At 41.1% G+C, this 17,772-nt stretch overlaps 1 protein-coding gene across 1 annotated transcript in view; it reads right to left on the bottom strand.

The window, feature by feature from the left end:
* LOC122931874 (ephrin type-A receptor 6-like) overlaps positions 1–17,772 on the bottom strand; it is a 275,273-nt gene that overhangs the window by 167,707 nt on the left and 89,794 nt on the right. Inside the window, exon 2 of the mRNA XM_044285926.1 lies at positions 216–280. Within this exon, the coding sequence (XP_044141861.1) occupies positions 216–280 (65 nt within the window). The remainder of the gene's footprint in view (positions 1–215; positions 281–17,772) is intronic.

Below are 17,772 nucleotides of genomic sequence, written 5' to 3' on the forward strand. Positions count from 1 at the left end.
AATGCAAACAACTCATTTCTACTTTGGGAATACTCTTTATGATCTCCCAGGATAGGATCCACTCCTGTCCACGGAAATAGATATGCAGCTTATATATACAGCGATGTGGACAACCTATAATACGAATGAGTAGAAAAAGAGTGTACCTGTGTATTGGGTAGAACAAATCCAGGAACATTTATAATTAATAAATATGATAAAAACAGAATCCTTACCCCATTTAATGGATATGTCTTCCATCCTAATTCTCCAATGGCTGTTGTTGTATCGAGAAGCACAACTGAAAAAATTAAGAAACATGTCAGCATAAGGCACCCATTACATATTACATTTATATTTAAAAGCTATTTTACCTTTAATCATAATTTTTACAGTTTATATGTAAATATACTTGAAAAATTAATAAAAATGTCGCACTAAGGCACTGAAACAACACCAGGTGCTCCTGCAAATTGAGACCACTCACTCAATACAAGAAAGCACAAGAACATGTAAATGAGCAGGGCACTCAAGGAAAACCGTGACCATGTATTTAATTACAATGATAAGTATTTATTATTAAATAAAAATGAATAAACAAGGTAAAGGTGATAAAACAACAGAATATATAACATGCAATAAACTTCACATCAGAATAATCGATTGCAGATCTAATAATTCAATTTGACCAACTTCCAAATGATCGATATCTGATCGAATATACTCCAGTCCAATATTGGTATCCAAGACACACTGTCAATAATTCTGATCGTTAATAACGAATCCAAGAAAGTCCTGACCCGCAATGTTCCAATTTAACACAGTGGCGTCTCACCACAACAGCGTGGGTAGCGGCGTCCCGCTACTGAATAGCTAGCAAGTGAGAATGATCCGTTACCTTTGTAGCGACCTGATGTTCGTCCGAAATTGTCACATGAGCCTTCAGATGTACTCACTCCCAGAATATGCCTTTTGATGTTTGTAGCACTATTCAGTCAGGATATTGAAGACGGCTCACTGTTCGGTTGCGGTCGATTTGTTGATATGGTAAACGTCTCAATACAGCAATGGGGTGTAGCACCAGACGCGTTTCGGGGTTCAACCCCTTCCTCAGTGGCATGCTTCACCCCATTGAAAGACCCCTCTTTTATACTGAACTTTCTTTACTTTGATTGGTCCCAATTTGATCGTCACATCCTGTTTGCCAATTAACTCAGATGTTCTCCATTACGGCTCAACCATGGATGCAATGATATATGGAATACAAAGGGTTATATAAAGAAACAGTAGAAAAAACCCTTTTAAACATCTTTAGCAATTCAACATGCTACTGCAATTTCATCCAGTTATACATTACTAGTTTCTACATTATTTAAAATAAAAATAAAAATAATAATAAATATAAAAACGCATCCATGCAAGTTGCGTGTTGATGCGGCATATATGCGTTTTTAATTAACTTGCATGGATGCGTTTTTATATTTATTATTATTTTTATTTTTATTTTAAATAATGTAGAAACTAGTAATGTATAACTGGATGAAATTGCAGTAGCATGTTGAATTGCTAAAGATGTTTAAAAGGGTTTTTTCTACTGTTTCTTTATATAACCCTTTGTATTCCATATATCATTGCATCCATGGTTGAGCCGTAATGGAGAACATCTGAGTTAATTGGCAAACAGGATGTGACGATCAAATTGGGACCAATCAAAGTAAAGAAAGTTCAGTATAAAAGAGGAGTCTTTCAATGGGGTGAAGCATGCCACTGAGGAAGGGGTTGAACCCCGAAACGCGTCTGGTGCTACACCCCATTGCTGTATTGAGACGTTTACCATATCAACAAATCGACCGCAACCGAACAGTGAGCCGTCTTCAATATCCTGACTGAATAGTGCTACAAACATCAAAAGGCATATTCTGGGAGTGAGTACATCTGAAGGCTCATGTGACAATTTCGGACGAACATCAGGTCGCTACAAAGGTAACGGATCATTCTCACTTGCTAGCTATTCAGTAGCGGGACGCCGCTACCCACGCTGTTGTGGTGAGACGCCACTGTGTTAAATTGGAACATTGCAGGACTTTCTTGGATTCGTTATTAACGATCAGAATTATTGACAGTGTGTCTTGGATACCAATATTGGACTGGAGTATATTCGATCAGATATCGATCATTTGGAAGTTGGTCAAATTGAATTATTAGATCTGCAATCGATTATTCTGATGTGAAGTTTATTGCATGTTATATATTCTGTTGTTTTATCAACTTTACCTTGTTTATTCATTTTTATTTAATAATAAATACTTATCATTGTAATTAAATACATGGTCACGGTTTTCCTTGAGTGCCCTGCTCATTTACATGTATATGTAAATATAATCTGCACAAAAAAGTTGAAGGGGTTTCCACAACTTAAAGGGGTTGGATTTGTTTTATATAGCCCGTTTGCAGTTTTTTCGTATCCCCCCCATGCTTGAATCCTACTTCCTGGTTTGTCATATGACTGCTGTCCCATCATGCCTTAGGGCAGTGAGGCATGTCCTGACCATATCACGTGACACTAGCCACGCCTCTTGTTCTTACCAATGACACTTCCTACATCCTACATTACAAGGCTTCAATGCAGGATGCAACTTACAGCAACTCAATATCAAAACAGATTTACCACAGGGAGCAATGGTAGGCAGCTTTAATAAATGGTGGCATTTTAAAACTGATGGCCTTTCCTTAGCATAGGTCATCAATATCATATCAGTGGGGGTCCGACTCCCTGCACCCCCACTAATCATCTGATTGAAGGAGCAGCAGCACGACATAAAATGACAGGCAAAGTACTGAAAGCTATTGTAAGTCCTATTAAAGTCATTCATCTGATCAGTTTGGGTGCCCGGAGTCAAACGCCCACAAGTCTGATAGCATAGGTCATCTCCTTTGTAGCCCAGCTAAATTTAATGATACCTTTCACTTAGCGATCCATTGTTTTATTCTGGCAAAAAAATGATAATCCATATGCAAATAAGCAGTTAGATGCACCAACGGTGGGGCCCAACTACTCTGTGCACCCTTACTCCTCCAGCTTCCTCTGCCAGCATCTCCCACTTCTTCTTGATTGACAGGACCAGGTGAGATGACTATGCAGGAACCCGACCTTGTCAATTAGGGAGAGGGAGGGGCTGTGAGATTAAATATTTTTAGTGTCCTATCAAAGAAGTGTTTCCCTCTCATATCCACAGGGTATGTCTGATAGGTGGGCGTTCCACCTTCAGGAACCCTGTTCCACTAGGCAGTCACATCAAGTCTAGGTTCTTCTCACTCGGGTCTTTAGAAGTTATAGTAAGTTACAAAAAGAACTGATTTATGCCATAAATCTTGCAGATGGGAAACCCCTTTAATTAACACTGACAGTTTGCAATACAGAGACATAAAAAATAGGTGTTTGTCAAGAAAATGATCAAAGAATAAAACCATTTTCATAACTTCGATCCCTCCAGAAATTTCAGTTCTCACTGGTGTAATTTGTAATTTTCCTGTAATTTTCAATTTTCTAGTCAAGTCAGTTGTCGCACATAATGACAAACCGAACATATTTGAGTAACGGCAGTATACTGTAATTTAGCTGTCCTGTATCGTTCCACTATATTCAATATGCCGCATACATTTGTTTTACAACTTTACATTGACAACTCACCTACTATAATTGCAATTTTAACAACATCAATGATTGTATTCTCTCTGTTATATAAAAGAGAACCTAAGATACATTGCTTTATATTGGCATCTCATAGGAAACATTTAGGTTCCCTGCTGCTGCGTTCATTTTATGTTTTTCCCACTAAGCAGGTAAACAATTCCTTCCATTACACAGCTTTCAATACAAAGATAAGTACATTGCTTGAACATATTTGTATAACATACTTCTGACTCTATATTACATGTGAATTTTTCTACATGAAAATGTGGCTACAAAGCTAAACAGATCAATTGTATGGCTCTATAGCATAATTGTGCCTAAATCCCCTTCTAGGTCTCGGGGCCATACAGCATCCCAACTAGAGATGAGCGAATCTTCCAAGATTCGTTTCGTTTCGTATTCTACGAATTTTTCAAAAAGTTCGATTCGGGTCTGAATCTATTTGTTCTGAACCAAAGTTGCTCCAATTGGCCTGGCAATTGGTATATAACCCCCTCTAGTCTTCTAAAGCACAGATTTTAATCTCATTTTGTAAATTTTTTTGCTATTTGCTTTTTCATTTTCCCTCACCCGTCCTCTTGGTCTGCTACAGCGTCAGGTGTAACTGTATCTACTTTTATTGTTGCCGCCGTAACCTGCGGTTATTGCTTGGCTGCAACTGATTGTAATAACCTCCCACCTGGTGTTGACAGAACACTGTTGATTGCTTATGAGCTGAGTTCCGTTTTACAAAATTAATTCAAATTAAACTAGAAAAGATTTGGGTTTGATTTGGTGCCTAAAAAACTGAGATTCGGAATGAATCTCCGAATCTGTGAATAGATTCGCTCATCTCTAATCCCAACCACCCTATGTATCTGTAAAAAAAAAAAGACATAAAAAGGGTAGATTATTTAAATGGGTTTTCTGGCACTTTGATGATGATTTATCCTCAGGATAGTTCAGTGGGGGTCCTATACCCTACACAAGCACCGTTTATTTTAGGCAGCTGCCAGTGGCAAAAACTACACAGTGGGTGGAACCGGAGGCAGAAGGCTCCATCCACTGTGTAGCGGCCATAGAGGCCAGACCAGCACAGACCCGCTAGTATCCTCTTTCCCCACTGACCTGCCGTCTCGACATCATTGCAGAGGCCCCCATAATCAATCACCTTGCAGAGACTGACACTGTGGATATGTGTTACTGGCTCACATAGCTAAGAGACCGTCAGCAGGATATTGACAGGGGCATTAGGACAGAACAGACTGAGGCACAGGCTAGTTAGCAGGCTACTACTTAAAATAAATGTGTTTTGGATGTTTTAGTGATTTGTGAGTAGGGGTCGGGTAGTATTTTCATGTAGCTGTGCAGGGGTCCCCAAAATCAGTCCAGAATGTATTGCACTGCCCTAGGCACCTCAGTCCTACACTGTGCATCTATTAGTAGTAAATGTAACCATATGAAACTTTGTAATACTGTATATCTTATCAGGGAAAGGTGATATATTGATCCCATTTCAGCAGCATCTCGTTCCCCATGTATTGTCAGCCAGCTCCCTATACTTTAAGAAAAATTTCTTATAAAAAATACTACACAAGGAGGAGAGGAAAGTGTCTGCAAGTAAAACTGTAATCTACAACTGTCCAAATGACAAATTAGCCCAAAAATGCCAGATTTTTCCCAAGGAGTCATACCTACATGATCTCTTTTACTATACTCAACAATGAAAACAGAATTTTGAGACTGGGGAGAGGGTGGCCACTTATCACTGCTCAGAAAGTCATTAGAGTCCTCAAATTCTGTAGTCTGCTAAGCATTGATGAGCGTCTCATTCCCATATAAATTCTTCATCCATGGATGAGATGTGTATACAGATAAGTAATTCCTCTCACCTAGATCATGGTACCAGATTATGATGAGCTCTTGAGTAAGGCATTTTACGGGGGTTGTCCTGCATTCCGATATTGAAAGCCTATACTCTTGATTGGTCATCAGTATCTGATCGATGAGGGTCTGACTCTCATCACCCTCAAAATCAGTTGTTTGAAGGTCAGTGATGTCACATTCATCGGTCACATGGCCTAGTTACAGCTCGGTCCCATTCAAGTTAATACAGTACAGCCACTATACAATGCATGGGGATGTGCCTGGTCAGATTTGAGCCCATTCAAACGTCTGATCGGTGACTGAGGGTGCTGGGAGCCAGACCCTCGCCGATCTAATACTGATGACCTATCCTAAGGATAGACTGTCAGCATCAAGTTTCTAGACAACCCCTTTAATGGCCAGAAACTTTTAGTTCACTTCTTTTTATCTGCTTATTTTGCTTGTTTTTAGTGTGAGAACAAAAGTTTGCAAAGTTGTAAAAAAAAATAGATGTTCTAATATTGCAAATCATCAAACCCTGGAGGATAAGACATCAGGTCAGTTGCTCATATATCACTACATTTTACAGAACAGCACCACAAAGATTCCTGGTATCATAGTAGGCACCCATTTTCCTTGTAATCTTATTAAATAATATTTTATATTCAGAGCTTAGTTATTTAGTTTCATACAAGTACAGTTTCATTGCTCTTAAAATGTTCTACTAACCAACTGGCCGCAACGCCTCAATAATCTGAGCTTCCCAATTAAAGCTGATTACATACGGATACCTCTAAAAGAAAAATCCAAACCTACAGACATTAACGTCAAGATGAAAAAGCTAAATCATTTTCTTTAGCACCTACTACTCATTACGTAAGTATATACAATACAATGTAGCAACATTGCAGATAAGTGCTGTCATGGAACTTAGAAGAAATTCACAAATCATTCTGCAGGAACAATGATTAAATCACATGGCAGAGGAGTGAAATTGTCAGAGAGGCTTAAAATATATTTTCCATCAATTTCTCTGTTAAGAAAGCACAGTAGGAATTGACACAGGAAAACATCTACTGCAGTTATAGTAATGTCTGTAATTTGCTTCCTTTATTTTTTTCCCAATGCGCTATTAAGCATTGTAGTCCAATTCATAACTTTTATTATAGTTATGCTTTTATTTTTCTGCAGTGTTATAATACACATTTCCTGATAAAATAAATAAGAAACTGTATAGAAACTGTATCAAAGTATAGAAATACTTCAATCTTTTTTGTTCTCCTAACTTTAAAAAAAATCCATTCTTTTTTCAGCCCTGTGGAAGGAAAATCATTTAATAAGTACCTGTCCCTCACTTAGCCAATGCTGCCGTCTCCACTGTTCTCATATAGGCTACGGGCTCTTCCACCCGGGTCCCAACTGGATATGTTCGCTTCTTTTCTTGTTCAGCTGCTTAATAACAAATGTTCTCCCCAGCTACCACCTAGTGCTGTCAGCAGTTTAGCATGGTCAGAACTGCTGACAGATTCCCTTTAAACTAACTCATGTACAGTCAGGTCCATAAATATTGGGACAGACACAATTCTAACAATACACCACCACAATGGATTTGAAATTAAACAAACTAGATGTGCTTTAACTGCAGACTGTCAGCTTTAATTTGAAGGTATTTACATCCAAATCAGTTGAACGGTGTAGGAATTACAACAGTTTGCATATGTGTCTCCTACTTGTTAAGAGACTAGAAGTAATGGGATAGAATAATAATCATAAATCAAACTTTCACTTTTTAATACTTGGTTGCAAATCCTTTGCAGTCAATTACAGCCTGAAGTCTGGAACACATAGACATCACCAGATGTGATCCTTGGTGATGCTCTGCCAGGCCTCTCCTGCAACTGTCTTCAGTTTCTGCTTGTTCTTGGGACATTTTCCCTTCAGTTTTGTCTTCAGCAAGTGAAATGCAGCTCAATTGGATTCAGGTCAGGTGATTAACTTGGCCATTGCATAACATTCCACTTCTTTCCCTCAAAAAACTCTTTGGTTGCTTTTGCAGTATGCTTTGGGTCTTTGTCCATCTGCACTGTGAAGCGCCGTCCAATGAGTTCTGAAGCATTTGGCCGAATATGAGCAGATAATATTGCCCAAAACACTTTAGAATTCATCCTGCTGCTTTTGTCAGCAGTCACATCATCAATAAATTCAAGAGAACCAGTTCCATTGGCAGCCATACATGCCCACGCCATGACACTACCACCACCATGCTTCACTGATGAGTTGGTATGCTTAGGATCATGAGCAGTTCCTTTCCTTCTCCATACTCTTCTCTTCCCATCACTCTGGTACAAGTTGATCTTGGTCTCATCTGTCCATAGGACATTGTTCCAGAACTGTGAAGGCTTTTTTTATGTCATTTGGCAAACTCTAATCTGGCCCTCCTGTTTTTGAGGCTCACCAATGGTTTACATCTTGTGGTGAACCCTCTGTATTCACTCTGGTGAAGTCTTCTCTTGATTGTTGACTTTGACACACATACACCTACCTCCTGGAGAGTGTTCTTGATCTGGCCAATTGTTGTGAAGGGTGTTTTCTTCACCAGGGAAATAATTCTTTGGTCATCCACCACAGTTGTTTTCCGTGGTCTACCGGGTCTTTTGGTGTTGCTGAGCTCACTGGTGCGTTCCTTCTTTTTAAGAATGTTCCAAACTGTTGTTTTGGCCACTCCTAATGTTTTTGCTATCTCTCTGATGGGTTTGTTTTGTTTTTTCAGCCTAATGATGGCTTGCTTCACTGATAGTGACAGCTCTTTGGATCTCATCTTGAGAGTTGACAGCAACAGATTCCAAATGCAAATAGCACACTTGAAATTAACTCTGGGCCTTTTATCTGCTCATTGTAATTGGGATAATGAGGGAATAACACACACCTGGCCATGGAACACCTGAGAAGCCACTTGTCCCATTACTTTTGGTCCCTTAACAAGTGGGAGGCACATATACAAACTGTTGTAATTCCTGCACCGTTCACCTGATTTGGATGTAAATACCCTCAAATTAAAGCTGACAGTCTACAGTTAAAGCACATCTGGTTTGTTTCATTTCAAATCGATTGTGGTGGTGAATAGAGGACCTGACTGTATATTACTTTCACTGATTACTTTTATTTTGGCACACCACGGTTTGTAATCGCAATCTTTGGATGCAATTTCATTATATGGAAGCATCTAAATGTGTGGACGTGTACTATGTTAAGATGAACCAACACTGAGCTACACAGAAAAGAGGAGCCACACAGTAAAGATAATATGGACCCCCATTAGGGTGACAAATTTTGACAGTTTACCCTTTCAAATCTTCTCCAAATCACTTACACCGATTCCTCACCACCTAGTTTTCTATCAGCTGCTATAATCTAAAGAGGGTTTGACCATCTGAAATAGGGATGTACAATCTTTTCTGGCCAGTGTCAGACTGAACCAATCTCAAAGACCAAAAATAAACTTAAAGGGGTATGACCAACTGAACCTTTTATGACTCAACTGTTTATACCAAAAATGTCTGATACACTTCCAGGACTCCCAAAAATTGGATGTAAAATACACTAGAAAAATCTAAGAAAATAATGCACTAAAACAATAGATGCAAATGATATATAAGGACTAAGCCCTTATTCTGATATGATAAAATCTGAGACTCTCCGCCAATATATTTTGATCAAAACACATCTGTGCCCATCTACCAGCAATAAGGTGGTCTCAGTCAGACAGAACCTACTCTAAACCTCTATGCCATTGGACATCTACATTCAGGAGAGCAGACCCTGCACATATAGTGCTGCTCCTAGTTACCTCGGTGTGCACCAAGCAACTGATGAAAGGAGGATCACGCACAGGCTCGGACTGGCCCACAGGGGTACAGGGGAATCCCCCGGTGGGCCCCTGAGCAAGGTGGGTCCCTAGTCTCCCACCCCCTGCAAAAGTGTCACATAACACAGTGGATTTACTTCTCTACAACCATGTATTCAATGCAGATCACCTCAACCAGCCTATGCTCATATAAAAAACTTGTTAAAATATTTATTATATTTGAATGTATATGTAAGGTGGGCCCCCAAAATAAATTTTACTGGTGGACCATATTGCTTTTGGTATAACAGTGAAATGTTTTTTTTAAGTTAGAAAATGCATTCACTTACACAGGTTGACAGTTAACTCAGTATACACCTTTACACACAGAATGCTATTAATCACCAATAAGACCATCCCATGCAAACTATCAGTGACTGACAGCTATATCTGTATACACACTTACGGTACAAAGAGAATGCTATCACTGATAACACCTCCCCGTGTACAGCTATTAGTGACTGACAGCTATCTCTGTATACACACTTACACAGAGAATGCTATTACTGATAACACCTCCCCCATGAACAGCTATCAGTGACAGCTATCTCTGTATACACACTTTTTTTTTATTAATACAAAATACACTTAAAAATCCATAAATAGAAAGTAATTTCCAATTCAGACATTATAAACTAATTTTCAATTCCCCCCCCCCCTTTTTTTTTACCCCTTCCTGTTCCTCCTTTTCCCCTCCCCCTCTTTCCCCTTTTTACCTAACTGATTGGAGGAGAGATGGAGAGGGAGGGAAAAAATAAAATTTAATTCCATTCAGACCATATTTTAGACCAATGTTCTATGATTGAAATAAAACATTTTTCATAACTCTTTACCTTATTAATCAAGTTAGTCCGATTAGTAACACTAGGTGGGGCACTAGCCATCCAACCTCATGCAATTATCACTCGAGCAAGTAAAAGTACTTTAGAAATACATTTAATCTTGCCAGTTGGACAAGTGAGACACGTTAAATCATTAAGGATAGCCACCTTAATATCAAAAGGAAGCAAAACCCCCAACTTATTCTTAATACATTCATAAACTTCCTGCCAAAATTCTCTAATGTATCTACAAGACCAGGATAAGTAAATGAAATAGGCAGATTCTTGATCCCCACGAGGGCAAACTGACCTCTGTCTTCCATACATTTTAGCCACTATCACAGGAGAGAGAGATAATCTATGCACAAAATTAAATTGCACCATTACATGGTTACGATTAATCGAACCACTGCTCATATTTTTGTAAATCCGATCCCAGCCATCACGGTTCAGCCCAGGAACTTCCCGACACCATCTTGATTGACTGGGATATGACATACAATCCAACATATGAGAAATCATTATCTTATAAATGTGTGACACTTTAACCCTATGTCTATGTGGATTACCCAACATATCTACACACCTATTCTTTGCAATCGTGAAGAAACGAGAGTGACCTGTGCGACTAAACGCCAAATATAATTGATTATATCTAAACCAGTCAATTCCACATACACTCTCCATAGATGAAAGTTCTTCATGTGACAATACTAGTGAAACATATTGTATACCTGATTTTTCCCAGAACAAGTCAAAAAACATAAATTGTTTTAAAAATACATAGAGGTATAAACCCAAATGCAGCTGTGATACCCAACAATTCCTTTATAAATTCCCATGTCTTATCTACAAAATGTATTAAGTGATTACGTGAACTAATTTTCTTCCTCTTTAATTGACCAGATTCTAGCAATTTGAAAATGTTCTCATATCCTGAACCATTTCGTACAAAATACTATTCTGTTGCCACTCCGCTAACATATGGAGCTGAAAGGAAACAAAATACCCCCTGAAGTATGGAACCGCCAGTCCACCCAACCCAACCAAACTATATAGATACTTGATCTTCAACCTGACCCGTTTTCTTCCCCAAATTAATTAATTTAGTAATTTTTCAATTACCACAAATGTATTGTTGTCAATCCATATAGGTGAGGCCATTAATACATATAAAAGTTGGGGGAGAATAACCATTTTTATAAGGGCAATCATGTCTGCCTTTGATAAAGGCAGCTTTAACCAGATTTTAACCACTTTTGCTTTAATCCTTATAATCAGGGGAATAATATTAAGTGAATAAAAACTTCCAACCTGTAAAGCAACGTTGATACCGGCCTGGTGTTGTGCGATAATGGGCGAAATCTCGTTGCAGCTCTGGGACTAGCCGGTTTGACGCACATCCCTTACCTGGCGCATGTGCTGAATTTGGTGGTGCAGAAATTCATTCACAACTACCCCGACATGTCAGAGCTGCTGCATAAAGTGCAGGCCGTCTGTGCGCGCTTCCGGCGTTCACATCCTGCCGCTGCTCGCCTGTCTGCGCTACATCGTAACTTCGGCCTTCCCGCTCATTGCCTCATATGCGACGTGCCCACCAGGTGGAACTCCACCTTGCACATGCTGGACAGACTGTGGGAGCAGCAGCAGGCCATAGTGGAGTTTCAGCTGCAGCACGCACGGGTCAGTCGCACTACAGAACAGCACCACTTCACCACCAATGACTGGGCCTCCATGCGAGACCTGTGTGCCCTGTTGCGCTGTTTCGAGTACTCCACCAACATGGCCAGTGGCGATGACGCCGTTATCAGCGTTACAATACCACTTCTATGTCTCCTTGAGAAAACACTTAGGGCGATGATGGAAGAGGAGGTGGCCCAGGAGGAGAAGGAGGGGTCATTTTTAGCACTTTCAGGCCAGTCTCTTCGAAGTGACTCAGAGGGAGGTTTTTTGCAACAGCAGAGGCCAGGTACAAATGTGGCCAGACAGGGCCCACCACTGGAGGACGAGGAGGACGAGGATGAGGAGGAGGTGGAGTAGGATGAGGATGAAGCATGTTCACAGTAGGGTGGCACCTAACGCAGCTCGGGCCCATCACTGGTGCGTGGCTGGGGGGAAACGCAGGACGATGACGATACGCCTCCCACAGAGGACAGCTTGTCCTTACCTCTGGGCAGCCTGGCACACATGAGCGACTACATGCTGCAGTGCCTGCGCAATGACAGCAGAGTTGCACACATTTTAACGTGTGCGGACTACTGGGTTGCCACCCTGCTGGATCCCCGGTATAAAGACAATGTGCCCACCTTACTTCCTGCACTGGAGCGTGATAGGAAGATGCGCGAGTACAAGCGCACGTTGGTAGACGTGCTACTGAGAGCATTCCCAAATGTCACAGGGGAACAAGTGGAAGCCTAAGGGGAAGGCAGAGGAGGAGCAAGAGGTCGCCAACGCAGCTGTGTCACGGCCAGCTCCTCTGAGGGCAGGGTTAGCATGGCAGAGATGTGGAAAAGTTTTGTCAACACGCCACAGCTAACTGCACCACCACCTGATACGGAACATGTTAGCAGGAGGCAACATTTCACTAACATGGTGGAACAGTAAGTGTGCATACCCCTCCACGTACTGACTGATGGTTCGGCCCCATTCAACTTCTGGGTCTCCAAATTGTCCACGTGGCCAGAGCTAGCCTTTTATGCCTTGGAGGTGCTGGCCTGTCCAGCGGCCAGCGTTTTGTCTGAACGTGTATTCAGCACGGCAGGGGGCGTTATTAAAGACAAACGCAGCCGCCTGTCTACAGCCAATGTGGAAAAGCTGACGTTCATAAAAATGAACCAGGCATGGATCCCACAGGACCTGTCCATCCCTTGTGCAGATTAGACATTTATAACTACTTCCCCTTAAACATATATTATTGTACTCCAGGGTACTTCCTCATTCAATCCTCTTTTTATTTTCATTTTACCATTATATTGTGGGGCAAACCAAAGTTGAATGAACCTCTCCTCTGTCTGGGTGCCGTGGCCTAAAAATATCTGACAGTGGCCTGTTCCAGTGTTGGGTGACATGAAGCCTGATTCTCTGCTATGACATGAAGCCTGAATCTCTGCTATAACATGAAGCCTGAATCTCTGCTATGGGACCTCTCTCCTCTGTCTGGGTGCCGGGGCCTAAAAATATCTGACAGTGGCCTGTTCCAGTGTTGGGTGACATGAAGCCTGATTCTCTGCTATGGGACCTCTCTCCTCTGTCTGGGTGCCGGGCCTAAAAATATCTGACAGTGGCCTGATCCAGGGTTGGGTGACATGAAGCCTGATTCTCTGCTATGACATGAAGCCTGATTCTCTGCTATGGGACCTCTCTCCACTGTCTGGGTGCCGGGGCCTAAAAATATCTGACAGTGGCCTGTTCCAGTGTTGGGTGACATGAAGCATGATTCTCTGCTATGACATGAAGCCTGATTCTCTGCTATGGGACCTCTCTCCTCTGTCTGGGTGCCGGGGCCTAAAAATATCTGACAGTGGCCTGTTCCAGTGTTGGGTGACATGAAGCCTGATTCTCTGCTATTACATGAAGCCTGATTCTCTGCTATGGGACCTCTCTCCTCTGTCTGGGTGCCGGGGCCTAAAAATATCTGACAGTGGCCTATTCCAGTGTTGGGTGACGTGAAGCCTGATTCTCTGCTATGGGACCTCTCTTCTCTGTCTGGGTGCCGGGGCCTAAAAATATCTGACAGTGGCCTGTTCCAGTGTTGGGTGACATGAAGCATGATTCTCTGCTATGACATGAAGCCTGATTCTCTGCTATGGGACCTCTCTCCTCTGTCTGGGTGCCGGGGCCTAAATATCTGACAGTGGCCTGTTCCAGTGGTGGGTGACATAAAGCCTGATTCTCTGCTATGGGACCTCTCTCCAATTGATATTGGTTAATTTTTATTTATTTTATTTTTATTTTTATTCATTTCCCTATCCACATTTGTTTGCAGGGGATTTACCTACATTTTGCTGCCTTTTGCAGCCCTCTAGACCTCTCCTGGGCTGTTTTACAGCCTTTTTAGTGCTGAAAAGTTCAGGTCTCCATTGACTTCAATGGGGTTCGGGTTCGGGCGAAGTTCGGGTCTAGTTCGGATCCCGAACCCGAACATTTCCGGGAAGTTTGGCCGAACTTCTCGAACCCGAACATCCAGGTGTTCGCTCAACTCTACTTATGATCTTGAATTATATTCACCCAGTAAGGGTTTATTCTCCTAGGGACCATGCAGCCACCACCCTGACCCAAATTAAGATAAACTACCAAAGGAGCATGATCAGATGTAACCCTAGGCTCATAAGCAACTTTTCCAACACTACTAATATAGTGGCTGTTCACCAATGCTAGATCTATTCGTGACATCGAACTCCCTGAGCTACTATAACAGGAAAAGGATTTGGTATTTGCATTCCTACTTCTCCATATATCCACGAAGACCGCCTCTTTACAAAACCTTGCCATCGGTGATGCATAACTTTTTAAATGATTATTCCCTAAACCCAACTCTAAATTCATCACACAATTAAAATCTCCAATAATTATTTTTGCACAGTCGTCCTTCTGGTCCTTAAACAATAATAACTGACCCAAAATGTATGGGGGGTATGGGGGTGGGATATAAACAAATGCTAATATACATTTTGTGCCATTTAATTGACCATACAAAAAAATGAATCCCCCTTCTCTGTCACACAAGACGGTGATATTCTTATAATTAATCTTATTGTGAATCAAAACCGAAACACCCCTGGAATAGTTTCAGTATACTGAGTGATAACTTTGACTCACCCAGTCTTTGCTGATTCGGGAAACTGTGTCTTTAGTTAAATGACTCTCAGTCAAACCAACTATTCCTGGAAGGTGTCGGTGGATCAAACTAAAAATGGCACATCTATTTACTCTATCCCCCATTCCCTGGATATTCCACACTAAGATTTTAACCAACATTTTGGGTCAGAAAAAAAAAGGGGGGACACACAACTTCAGCTCACCTCCAACATTAACCTCCCACAATCGCTTCATTCCCACCCCCCTCGTCCTGCCCATCCTGCCCATCCTACCCCATCCTATTGTCCCCTGGATTTAACCTGGGAACTCTAACCTTAGGCATTCCCCCCCCCAATTGAAATTGCAGCGTGTTAGCCCAACAAACATTGAACACTAAATTCCTTTCATATCCAACCATTCTGCAACCTCAGCTGAGGAATAAAAAATATGAACCTTATTCTCATAAACTATGCGAAGTTTAAAAGGAAAATTAAAAGAATATTTAACATTCTTGTGAATCAGCTGCTTTTTAACTGCACTGTAACTTATTTTTTTTTTTCCTGTGTGGCCTTGGAAAATCCTGGAAAAATAGATACCCGGGAGCCATTATAGCTTAGATCTGTTTTTTCCCGTGATTTTTTTCAGGATCATATCTCTGTTTTTTGAACAGAGAATTTTGGCCAACATAATCGGAGGGATACACCCAGGGGGCCTCCTACCCCCATACACCTGATAGGCGTGTTTCACTCCAAACAGAGGCAAAAAAATGATCTTTTCCCAGACTCTCCAATATCCAGGTCTGTAAAAAAGATGCAGGATCACTTTGTTCCGCTCCCACCGGGATTCACAAAATCCTAATATTACAGTGTCTAGCTCTGTCCTCTAAGTCAGTGAGTTTGGCCTGTAAGGACCCTCTATCTTCTTTTAGTAGCAGAACCTCAGATTTCAATTATTTTTGCAGTGTGGTTACTATAGATTCCACCTCCTGATTTCTGGATCGCATTTTATTCAAATCATCTCTGATTAGAGAAATATCAGTTTCCACCGAACCCATTTGAGAGGTTAACGTTTCCAATGCTTCATTAGATCTTTTGACCTGCTTAAGAATTTCGCCCAGGATCATAGAGTCCTTATTATTTATATCTGATAGATTACAAGTTACTATTGGACCAGAGGCCATTACTGGCCGATCTAAGGGGGCGTTAGTATTCATAGATTTTGAACTCTCTCCCTGGGCATTTTTTACAGCGGTTCAAGTTTTTGCTGTAGGAGACTTTAGAAACTTTTCAATTCTTTGAGGCCCTTCCTCTACCCTGTTGCCAGGGCGGCCTTTGGGGCATAGTAACTCCCCAGACTTTCTGCTGTTCTTGGGGGCCATAGAAATATAAGAGCAAAAAAAAGCAATAAGAGCAAAAAGGTAGGATGTAGAAGGGAGATGAGATTATAGACAGATTTTTGTTTCCCAAAGCAAAACCGTGTTGCGTCTCCAACTACAGCACCAAGATTGACATTAATTATACTATTATTTATAAGGCAGAGCAGATTAGTGGACTGTTAGAGTTAGTTAGAATTAAAGTCAGTGTCTACTTTTAAACTACATACCCCTTTTTTTTTTTTACACATATCGATCTCACCAGACCTATGTTGAACCGTAGATTATGCTGGCAGGCAGAGTGTTCACACTGCAAGCTTGATATGAAGGGAAAAAATATAAACAATATTTGGTGTGAAAAACTAGGACAAAAGCAGCGGTGCCCTTAATGGAGTAGGTTCAGTCTCCTCAATAGCAAAGTAAAACAATAGGTGCGGGAACCGCGCTATACGCCAGTGATATATGTCAGTTAGTTCAAATGGAATCCTATAGAAATGGGTAACTGAATTTGCATCCAGCTTTCAGAAGCAAAAGTCACAGGTACGTATTTCACATACAGGGAAGCTGTTATACACGTCCAGCTGGCCCTCAGATCCCGTCATGAGCCACCGACTGCTAATTCCAACACCGGGTCAAAATACCAGAATGACCTTGGGGTTCAAATGAAAATTGATGTGATCCACCTTCAGAACTATGCAAATAAGTAAGACTTGAACCAATGACTTCATTGTTGTCTGCAGTGTACTTGTAAAACTGAAAAATTGCCTTCAAATTATTTCTGAGTCAAATGGTCCAAAACAAATAGCCCACAACTCCTTGAAGAGAATTTGTCATACTAATCATGTAAAGGAAGTGTCATGATTGTTACATCCTCCCACATTAGGCCAAGATCTTCCAAAAATAATTCATTCAGCCTTGTCCAGGAGAGCAGAGCGTGTAGAATGGAGTATGTTCATATGAGTGAACCTGGATATAGATGGAAATGGTACAGCCTAAAAAACCCTGGGGAAGTGAAGATGAAGATGTTGATTGGAGGAAGGTCCAACGAATATCCGGGAGAAAAAAATGGCACTGGGGAGGGGAGGCCTTCGCCTATCAGCAGGGATCGCCGCGCTACACTTCGCCTTTTTTTCTCCCGGATTTTTCTGGAGGTGTATAACAGCTTCCCTGTATGTGAAATACGTACCTGTGACTGTTGCTTCTGAAAGCTGGATGCGAATTCAGTTCCCCATTTCTATAGGATTCCATTTGAACTAACTGACATATATCACTGGCGTATAGCGCGGTTCCGACACCTATTGTTTTACTAAGCTTGATATGAAGACCGGTGAACTTGCGCTTAAAGTGGTAAAAATGAATG

Source organism: Bufo gargarizans, chromosome 3 (genome assembly GCF_014858855.1).
Source record: "Bufo gargarizans isolate SCDJY-AF-19 chromosome 3, ASM1485885v1, whole genome shotgun sequence".
In the NCBI taxonomy this organism is placed as follows: Eukaryota; Metazoa; Chordata; class Amphibia; order Anura; family Bufonidae; genus Bufo; species Bufo gargarizans.